We start from the raw sequence: 11288 nt of genomic DNA, 5'->3' as shown, positions 1-11288 counted from the left end.
GTTTGTGTGTGTGTGTGGAGGAGATTTGATTAATGTTTACCTTTGAGTTATGGCTGTTGTATGTCTGGGAGTTCATACTGTAGGCAAGGCTTCACAGCACATTATCTATCTTAGAGTTCTCATTTTATGGCTCATCCTTCATTCACCGACAGGAGAACGAAGAACAACAGCAGAGACGTCAATCACGACCACTAGGCTTCTTTGTATGGTATAAATCCTTTATTAAATAATCATAACAATAATAATAACAATCATAAAAAGAAAGTTTCTGTACAAAGCCCCCGAAACAACAACAACAACAGCGTTACGTCAGTCCAGTGCGAGAGAAGATTCCGGTACTTGTGACTTTGCCCTCCCTGACAGAAGGGGGCACTGCAACTGTGGTGTTTTGATACAGACTCCGAAGGCAAGCTGGATCACAGAAGCTCCAAGGCACTTGGTAGAGAGTCATTGGGGTCCAGTGATGGGAGCCTCCGGGGTCCAGGGAGGCGATGCGTGTTTGGACGGGCGGTCTTTATTCGGGGACCTTCCTCGCCAAAATGGCCTCTTCAGCCCTGGCCTCTGTCCACTCTGTCATACCCAGGTACTCACAGCTCTATACACACCAAGCATTGTGCGCTGCTGTATGTCTGTGTGTGTGTGTGTTTGAGTGTGTGTGGGCGTATTTATCCACAAAGAAGAGTGCTCATATGTTATTTTGGCATGTCAGTATGAGTATGTAATTCAGTAGGTGTATGTGTGTGTCGAGTGAAAACGCCTGACTGTTCTCTCTCCCTCTCCCACTTCACAAGGCAGAGGAGACCAGAAGGACCAGATGCAAGAGTCTTTTCAGTCATTTATCTCTGGCCAAAACCTGGACCCCTCTTCCATGCCAGCCTCTCCGGGTAAATTACCCCCAAAAAAGGAAAGATGTGGAGAAAAGAGCAACGAAGGAGCCAATGAGAGGTGCTCTGGTGGTACCCATGACCCTGATGGAGCCACGGAATTTGAGGTCCACACACCAGGATACGCTCCCTCGGTTGTCCTCTCCTCGCTAGATAGCTGACTTAAGGCTCAGATCTGTGTCCGGTCAATGATTCTGAAGTACAGTTTCTCACTGTGCACTTCTTTTTTTTCTTCTTTAAAAGTCCTTTATGTGACACAGAGAGAACTTCGGATTTAGTGCTCATCAGTTCGTTTTTCTGTGATTTGCTCCACTGATTTTTTTAGTCCTTGTTCGCAGCATCTAGATTCCCGTCCCCGCCTTCAGCAATCCATAGGTTGCACCGACCAAAACACGTTCACCTTTGACCCTTAGCCTCAGTGCAAAAATGACTTTCTCTTACATAAATAGAAAAACAGCGACGACAGCCTGAAACTAAATCTAAAAGTAACTTTTATCTCAAGCGGAACATTTCTTTGTCCCCTTCTATTTACCTCATTCTTAATTTATCAGCGTCCACATACTGGCAAAGGGCCAAACAGGAAACAGAAAAAGGGACTGAACAAAAAAAAAATACACTCAAAGACATGTGGCGTCTAAAAATACCACAGACTGTCAGAGAATCAAGAGAAAAACGGTGGATGCTATGTTACATGAATCCTTAATACCTGAACAAAAATGGTCCACAAAGAAACTAAGGTCTAGGGCACTGTGTTCACGTGATGGAAAAACACTCACTCTTAAGCACTTCCTAGCCTCTACCACCTGTCTAATGCCTTCTCTGTGTCAAGTAGGGAAGTCTACTGTCTCCAGATGTAAAAATTAGACCTTATAAAAATCTATGATTTATATTCTCTCGTGGAGTATTAGGTATTTGGAACAGATATGTGTTAATATTTCTTTTTGGGGCCTAGCACCCCTGGCAATGGAAAGGTCCACAACAGAGACCAGTCCCTCGATCATTGGCACTAGTCCACTAAACCCAACCTTGGCCAGCACAACTTTGAGAAAAATAGGGGGGATGGGGGTTCTCATGATGGGGCTGACAATGTGTTTTCCTCCATGCTTACCCCTATCAGGATGGTATGTTCTTTCCCTCAGGGTTCAAAAGGGTTGCTAGGGGCCAAACGAAGCAGAGAGAATAGAGACGATAGTGAGGATGGTAAAATGGCCGCCTCTCTCTCTCTCTCTCTCTCTCTCTCTCTCTCTCTCTCTCTCTCTCTCTCTCTCTCTCTCTCTCTCTCTCTCTCTCTCTCTCTCTCTCTCTCTTCCTCTTCTTCCACCTCTTCTTCTTCCTCCTCATCCTCCCCCTCGTTCTCCTCAGGCCTCGGTACAGCACCGCTGCTGGTTGATCTTGACCTTGTGCTTGAGGCCGTCGTACAGCTCAAAGTTGTAGTTCTCCAGCGTGGTGGAGCTGCGTGACGACAGGCCGCTGTAGGAGCACGTGCAGTAGAGCAGCAGGCCGGCGCACACTGCGCCCAGCAGCACGCCCAGCGAGCTCATGACGATGATGGTGACCAGGATGGGGTCCAGTGTGTACAGCCACGAGTTGTCCTTCTCCGATGTGCGGGTCACCGGAGGGTCTGACGAGGGCGAGACGGTGCTCCACGACTCAATGTTAGTGAATGAAGGGATGACAAGAGGCTGTCTGGGAAGCCAAGGAGTGTGTGATTGGGTCGTACCTCCGTCAAGTTGACCCCGGTTGTTGAAAAGACGGTGCACTCCAAAGTCCACTGGTCTCTGATCTGGAAGAGGAACAAATAATAGAAAACTTAAACAATGCCCCGGGGTACACAAACATAGACAAGTTTACATACACACACAGAGTTTAGAAAAATATGTTTTTATTGTCACAGAAATCACACCAATGAATATAGATACATTTCATTTAGCCATTTCAAACACACTGCTCACAAAATGACATAAAACTATGGATTTAACATCAAAAGCTGAACCCACATAAATTTTTTCATAATGATCATTATCATTTATCATCCTAATCACAATCTTGTATCATCAACATCCTCATCATAATTCTCCTCATCGTAGTCATCAACATCGCTGTCCAGTTCAAAATCATGCAGTTAACGGTTTCACTCTAATATTGAAATATGAATCTTATCTTGGCTACCATCCCCTAAACAGTCCTTTCATGTATGGCTGTGTCAATAAGAAGAATTGGAGAACGAACATTGCCTAGAATCACAGGTAAGGTCAAGTGATTCACCACCACACAGTCCATACTCCAGAATCACTTGTGTGGGACTCCAAAAGCTCAAGTCAATGTTGTTTTTCAGAAGATCCACTGTTCATTTGGTGTGAGCGTTCCTTTCTTGGGAAGTGCGCGCAGCACTTGGCATACGGTCAAAGGTGGGAGTATCTGCTTGGCATAGCACACCTCCCCTAACAGGAGATCTCAAATGACCAATAGCTTCGTTAATGTCGTCTCTGGGGCAACGGCTGTTGGCCGAGTATGAGGGCGAGGGGAGGTGGGAGAAAAAGGCGCTTACTGCTGCCTTAATAAATGTTATCTGTCCATTAACTAATTAGAACTATTAAGAGCTGGGAGCAAATTGGTGTTGAGATGGATAGAGTGGGGTGTCTAACCTTCAGTTGATTTAAAAGCACGTTGCGGAACCGTGCCAAAGAACCACACTCTGCAAAAGCCTGACTGCTACACAGGTATAAAAAACAATTCAGCTGACTTGTGGCTTTATTCGTTTAAGCAAAACAAAGTGGTTATCCACTGTGTAGGATCGATCGATATGGAAACTTCACATAATAGTATTTCTAGGTACAGGACATACTCTATGGCACTGAACCAGTCTGTTCTCAATGTTGATGTTCTGGGCAGACAAAAGGAATTTGCCAGATTTCAAACTCATCTCGGCTTCCTCCATCCTGTTTGTGAACATTTGAGGTTTTTTAAATCGATGTTCCGGCAAGGAGTGCATCGGACACGGCATGTGTCTGGTTTCCATGATTAGTTGAATCGTTGTCAAGAGCGTATATACACAGCAAAACACAACACCATCGATATGGCTCCCAGCTGTCCTCAACAGTATTGTGGGATTTGTAGGAATATAAATCAGGAAGCGGTCGTGATGGTGTAAAGCTGCATCTGTTTACGATTCCAAAACACAACACACATTCACATTGAGAGAGGAACAGGCTCAGAGATGTGGCTGTCATATGGTCAGTCCGAGTAGAGAAGAAAGAACAAAGAGAGTGGGCGGGGCTTGTGCCGAACGGGAACCACGTTCTTTATTACGCCAGAGAACCGTGATGGAACACTAAACACAAGGAGGGCACATCCATCATGGACTGATGCCTTCATCATGGAAAGAAAGAGCACTCAATCAAAACCCAGATAAGGTTTCCGCCTCTGAAATACCAACAGTCGGATTCATGTTCTCTTATCCTCAATATGTTATGACAGTATGTTCTCCTTCAAACATCTGAAGACTCCTTTAACCCTGTTCCAACCCTGTTAAGTCTTAGATGAACTAGCACTCGATGTTTGTTGAGTAATTACAGGGTGTCGTTAGTGACAATACTGAATCTGTCGGAAAGCTCCGTAAACTGCATTTAGTAACGTTATCTCTCCTGTAACCCCGTCTCTCCTGTAACCCCGTCTCTCCTGTAACCCCCCACCCATCTGGACGTCTGCAGCAGCCGACCCTCTCTAAGGACGCCAGCAGCTCAGTCACTCTTTATTTCTCCAGGGTCTTCCTAGTCTGTGGTTTGGCAGCTGTGGTGCTTTCTCACAGATGACCCATCTCACCCACCCCGCGCCAGGAGGACTCCGGCCCACACAGAGCGCGTTGAGGCTGGGGTCGTTTCCAAGAGGAGTAAGGGCGGTGTGTTGGAGCCAGTCGTCAAAAGTCCCGAAACAACCCTCTCAGATAAGGAACTTTGGCTGACTCATATCCTCTCAGCACTGCATGAAACATCAACAACAAAGTCCTCCATCAAAACAGCGACCAAAAAGACATCCACTTTGAAAAGTTAGCTGGCAATAAGGGGGCCCAAGAGAGTCACGGTGGCATCGTCCTTTGCAAAACTACTGTGACCACTTCCTTTAAAAAGAGGGAGGGGATTTACGTTTCTGGCCTGCCCGTCATAGTACATTCCTCACAGGGAGGGCAGGCTCCGCCCCAGGAGGAGCCATAGCGCTGGGCGACCAATGGCTGTACTGGAAGCACTGGGTGGAGCTGTGGTAGGCCACTGAGAGCTGGCTCTTCTTAGCTGCCAGGTGTTGTCGACGGCAACACAATGCCCTGACCAATATGGCCGCCGCCAGAAGAATCAGGGCGCCCCCGGAAGCCATTACGTAATACCAGTGGACTGGTAAGGGTGGCACTGCCAGGGAATCTACTGTGGGGTCGCTGGCGACGGGAAGGTCTCCCCCTGGTGGAGAGATACAGAATAGTTGGCCAGGGGAGAGAGAGGTGAGCAGCCTTTAAAGATTTTTTATTTTTTTTTGTTTTGACTTTATTTTCATCTTTCTTTTCTCTCCCATGGGCACATGCAGAAGCATGCTGGTTCAAAAACTCCATCACAACAATATTAAGGAAAAGTGGGAATTAAAAGCTAATACAGTAATAGAGGATGAGTTATGGGATAGGTGCCATAAGGGAATTAATAGTCAACAGTGGAAGGAATTCGACTGGAAAATTTAAATACGTTATTTTCATACTCCTCTGGTTACTTCAAACTTTGTAAAAGACCCCTCTGCAGCTTTATGCTGGAGACAATGTGGTAAAATAGGTGACTATACACATATATTTTGGGACTGTCCAGTAGTCCTTACGTATTGGAAAAATATTAAAGAAGAGATAGAGAAAATCATAAAAAGAGAACTCCCCTCAGATGTACGTTTTTTCTTACTGGGTGTCATATCGGTTGATGTTTTCAATGCTGACCAAAGATATATTTTACGTGTATTACTACTAATTGCCAGAAAAAACATTACGGCTAATTGGAAGTCTCTGAAATCAGTAACTGAATGGAAACAGAGACTAAAACAGGTTTATATGATGGAAAATATTAAGGCATCACTACAATTGAAAACTGCCATTTTTAATCAGAGATGGCACATGGTTAAAGAATATTTCAATCTGTAAATGTATATATATATTTTCTTTTTGTATTTTCTTTTGTATATATACATTATATATTTAATATCATTATATGGCTGTATATTATTGTATCATGTTTGTGGAGATGTGAACATCCATATTAGGTACAGTAATATACATATACAGAATATTTGTATTTATTATTATTATTATTTTTCTCTGTATTACTCTTGTTATTTTATCATTCGTCTGAGGTAATGTTCCCTTTGTCTTGTTCTGTGAAAAACATAAACAATAAATAAGTTTAAAAAATTTAAAGAAAACTCCATCACAAAAAATGCCAAATGAATCAAGATGCGTCATATGAGCGAAGCAGGTTCAGGCATGGCCCTTGGGCAGCGCGCGTCATATCACCCATCGCCGTGCCCTCAGGCCATAGGCTCAGCTCGATAGGCGGCGCTATAAAGACGCTCCATGCACGCACACGCATTGTCGTACCTGCTGTCTGCGCTGCTGCCACCCACCACCGTCCCCTTCTCCCCCGTGTTGTCTGTCTGTTCTCCCCGTGGGGGATTTAACTTGTTGCTCCCTGCCTCATGTCATGCATGTGCAGTGAAGGCAGGGAGCGCTTCCCCATGTACATCCATTCCGCCAATGTAAAACCATTTGTCATGTGTAAGAATAAATGGTGAAATCAATCACGTGACTGTCTTGACTGAACTGATAAAAGCTTTGCTTGCAACCAGCAATTGATGGTAAGGGGATTTTCACACCAAGAGCAATATAGATTTTGACGTTGGAAGCAATCCAATGATCGATACAATATAAATGATTCAGAGAACTCTAAGGTATTGACCTGGTGTGAAACAGCAGCCATAGTAATTAACTATAACAAAAGCCCATAACAAATCTATCAGGGACACAGCAATCCTCGTTTTCTGTTAACAGACAAAGTTCCATATAGTTCACCGAGCAAGGCTTAATCATGCAACAGCCAGCCAACCCCATGTAGCTTCTGGTAGCTTCCAAACTCCCTCTCAGTTGATACGTAGCTGGGAATGTCAGGCTGCCTGGGGTGAGAATTCATCTTGAAAACAGATCCTCCTGTTCCCATCTTTGTTTTTGCTACATTCTCCTTCATTCTCTTGGCCAGCTCTCTCCTCTCTAAGCCAAGCCATATATGTCCTTGGATACGATCCCAACTGCTCCTCCACTCTGATCCCCTGGCCTCAAATCCCTCCAACGTTTCCGTCACAATCTCACAAACAGACTCCTCCAAGAACACGCCTACTTACACAGGCCTGCAGAGGGGAAACAAATGTCTTCAGTGGTCCAAAAGCTTCGAGCTAAACAAGGATCTTAACTATGTCACTTCAAGTCTGGTAGAAAAGCAGAGAGAGAGAAGGAGAGAGAGAGAGAGACAAAGAGAGAGAGAGGTGGAAATCCTTTTGAACAGGTTGCGTGTTCGACTCAAAGCTCAATCCACGCACAGTCCTGGACCGTGTCGCATAATGACAGAGGGGAAATGGTGCGTAGACCTGCTACTGCACACAGCTCGCACTCATTAGAGAGCGCTGAGGAGAGGACCACTGCTCAGTCACTCTATCTGATGACTTCCACTGGGGACTCTGTGTGTGTGCGTATATGTGTGTGTGTTAATATGAGCAGCCCTGAGAAGAGCAGTGAAATTGCACACACTTCAACTTTACAAACACAAACTGCCAAACTCTTCTTTCATTGGAGCACAGTATGAGATGCCGGAACACTAAACATCAAGTCACATCATCCATCTCATACATCAGAGAGTCTCTTTTTGATGAGACAGACTGCTATTGAAAATCCTGTATGCATTATCAAACAGACATGAGAAAAATATTATTTTTGAACGCCTCGAAAATGTATGTTGCCCTTGGTTTAGGTACCCTTTGAGGTAATTTTTTTTCAGTTCAGTTTATTCCAACGGTTTAACAGAGCTTGAAAAGTCTATTCAAAAACATCTCCTACTAAAAGTGTTTTGAGTCTACCTTGATCGAATGTCAAAGCAACTTCAGTCGAAAGTTCTCTATAACTTAAGCTTATTAACGTTTTGATGCCGATGCTGTTGAGAATCACAATTACGAAAGAAAGGCAGCATAAACCAAGCAATGCACAGCTCTTGCATCCTCAGACCAGCTCAGAATAGATTGGCTTGCCTGGACAAATCTTTATTTCTGAGGGCATCCTCTCATCTTTGCCACCAAAACAAAATCCCCATGAGCCATCTTGAGAATCAGCCAAAGCTGTTCAGTGCAGACCAGCGAGCAAAAAGCAAGCACATTCAAACAGGAAATGACATCCTGTCACCAAACACGGCGCCAACTCACCTGTCATATCAGGAGGGAAGGCACTGAAGGGCTCTGAAAAATAACAACAACAAAAAAGAGATGATTACTCAAAATATAGCTTGTGGAGGCAAATCAAATGCCAAGTAAATGTCAAGACTATCAAGACAAATTCCTTGGGAAATTCGAGGAAAACCTTGCTTAATAATTATGAAATCTTGCTACTTTCCTCAGGTGAATTCAACTTTCAAGTGGAGTTTATTATGTGCATTTGTTGAGACTTTTTAGTGGAGCGTGTGAAGGTAAGGCTTTGGGTTTATCGCAGGAGTACAGGGAAGTTGGTGCTAGCTGGTTGCTCACACACAGAGCACAACCTTGCATTTGATTACTTGGAATGGAAACAAAGAGGAGGGGGAGGGCGAGAGGGGGGGGCGAGAGGTGACTTGGGAATAAGGGGCTTTTTGGAGGGAACGCCAATGCGCTGTGAGAAAAAAAAGCCTCGACTGTGTCTGGTGATAAGCACGGTCCCAGCATGCTTTGGGACAAGCAAGGAGGACGGGAGACGGAGGTGGAGAGGGGGAAACAGCATGGCGGCACTTCCTGTATGGCGGCGTGGTGCCGCGCGCGGGGGGGGGGACGACGACGACGTGATTTCGCCTGTCATCTCTGACCTACTCTGCAGTAACGCATCCCGCTGTTTCGATGCGCACAGACGCAAAACGTGTGGCGAACACGCGCACACGTGCAAAAACAACGCGTGCTCACACGGTGTCTCTGCATCCGGACTCGAAAAGGCACGTTTTGGCTGTCAGTCAATACGGGTGACGGCAGGTTTGGCTCTGAGCACACGGCCTGTCTCTGATCTGGTTAAGCCCCCTCACCAAAGCCCCTGCTCCGGCTGGATTAGCCCGCGACGTTCACACCAGCACTGGAGCTGCTTGGGAGAAAAAAAGGAGTCTGTCTAGTAATTCCCTTTGACGGTTCTGGAAAAAGCTCTGTTTACAAATACGGCAGGAGAGGAGAGGAGAAATCTAATGAAACATAGATTAGCATCGCGGGGCCCACAGGGCGTTTGTGGCCTAGTTTCTATTCTTCTTCTTGCGGAGGAATAGCACTGTTATTTTCCTCTCTTCCTTTCATCTCAACTTCCAGGCTTTTAATGGAGCGCCGAGGCTGTCCCGAAGACTCGACTGAGGGGACGGGAACAGGGGGAGTGTGTTGGGGGGGGAGCAGGGCGGAGGGGCGGAGGGTGATGAAGAGGGGCGGCGTTCGTCGCAGCGCGAGTGTGACAGTTCAAAGACCCCGACGGGGAGAGGAGGAGGTGACGGAAGGGGAGGACTGCGCGATGAAGGAGAGAAGGAAGGAGGGACGTTTAGAAGGAGTGCTGGCGAGGCTTGCGGGTGGAGGAAGGGAAGTGGGTCGCTGGAGGGTCATAGGGCAGTGTCTGTCTGTCTGTCTGTGTGTGTGTGAGAGAGAGAGAGAGAGTGTGCGTCTGAACACAGTCCACTCCTCCGCAGACTTACGTGTGCACTCCTCCAGCCGCGTTTCAGAACCCATGTGGATGTTGTCTATCCAGATGTGACCTGTGGTACCGCGGTCAAAGTACCCCTCCATCACCACCTGCCAGACCAGCAGAAGGCTAGGTTAGAACACACCCCACACCTGCCAGAACACTGCTAATCCCACAACCCTTCCCCAAGACCTCCTGTTCTGGGTGATGGGGTGGGGGGTGGATGGAGGTGTTGGGTACCTGGAACTCTTTGGGGGAGCGAGGCAGGATGGTGCGGCCCTCCTTCCACACGGGGCCCTGGTCGCCCCTCAGGGTCCACAGGAGGGTCTCCTCTTGGTGGGCATCGCGGAGCAGCACCCTCAAGTTGCCCTGGGCCTCCCCCCACAGCTGGTAGGAGAAGAGCAGGCAGAGGGGCCCGGTGTCGGCCCCCACCGTGGGGCTCAGGATCCTGGCTCGCTGCTGCTCCGTCTTAGGGCTGGCCTCGATGTACAGGTAGCTGCTCGGGTCTGGGGGCAGAGATCACACGGGTTGCGCGGAACGTTAGAATCAAGGTTAGCACGGACACACTAGGTTCATTAGAAATGAAGCGGGCTTGCGAATCCAGGGTCAGACACACAATGGGCGCAGGATGTGACACGTAAACACAGCAGGCTGAAGAATAGGGGAGAGGAGGGAGTCGATCTCCGCTGGAGTTTACCAACACTCAGACCTAACCCCAGGGAGTCATTCCCATTGGCGTCCAGGTAGTAGTGCTTACACAACAACATTGTCTCCAACACTTGCCTCCTCTCTCCGTCGTTCACAGAGGATGTTTAGATTGTCGACTTGGATGACGACTGACATTCCATTGTACAAACGGAGACCACATCTTGATTTGTGTGCGCTTGCACATTCGTGTGTGCCTGCTAATTGCAGCTGTTGAGAAATCCTTTTTAATGTAAGTGGCCTTTCCGGAAAGTATCCAGTGTCAACATGTTCCTAACGATCTCTGATGGTTTATCGCCATGCAGACACGGGGTGTTGAAGCAGTCGGATGTGTGTTTGTGTTGGGGGGGGAGGGAACAAAGAACAATGAAAACGTGTGTGCGTGCGTGTAATATGGCGGTCGCTATCGCATTCCTTTGAGGTCATCTCTTTTTATGTGAGTCTTAATATCAGCCATATGATCACAATGTCTGTGAAATAGATACACCATATGTAAATCCCTTTCTGATTCTAATGGTGTGCCACTGCTCCTGCTGCTGCTGTGAATGTGTGTGTGAGAGTGTGTGTGTGTGTGTGCGCGTGCGTTTGGGAGTGTGTGTTGGGATGTGCATGTGTGTGTGTAGCCACTCTGCTTCATCTACCAGATCACAGTGATATTATCTGGGAGAAAAAGGCTTTCTCCAAGATGACAGCCCCCCCCCTCTCTGCCTGCCACGCACCCAGACTTGCGTGTGTGACACTTCAGACAG

At 46.9% G+C, this 11288-nt stretch overlaps 1 protein-coding gene across 1 annotated transcript in view; it reads right to left on the bottom strand.

Annotated features, from left to right (window-relative positions):
• Positions 1–211: 211 nt before the first annotated feature.
• The window catches only part of nrp2a (neuropilin 2a), a 73370-nt gene continuing 62293 nt past the window's right edge, over positions 212–11288 (bottom strand). The window contains exons 12-15 of the mRNA XM_067260996.1: positions 10075–10340; positions 9848–9944; positions 8367–8399; positions 212–2667 (exon numbers count right to left, since the gene is read on the bottom strand). Coding sequence (XP_067117097.1) covers positions 2243–2667; positions 8367–8399; positions 9848–9944; positions 10075–10340 — 821 coding nt within the window. The 3' untranslated portion in view covers positions 212–2242. The remainder of the gene's footprint in view (positions 2668–8366; positions 8400–9847; positions 9945–10074; positions 10341–11288) is intronic.

Source organism: Osmerus mordax, chromosome 22 (assembly GCF_038355195.1).
Source record: "Osmerus mordax isolate fOsmMor3 chromosome 22, fOsmMor3.pri, whole genome shotgun sequence".
NCBI lineage: Eukaryota > Metazoa > Chordata > Actinopteri > Osmeriformes > Osmeridae > Osmerus > Osmerus mordax.
This window is presented reverse-complemented; position numbering and strand designations above follow the sequence as displayed.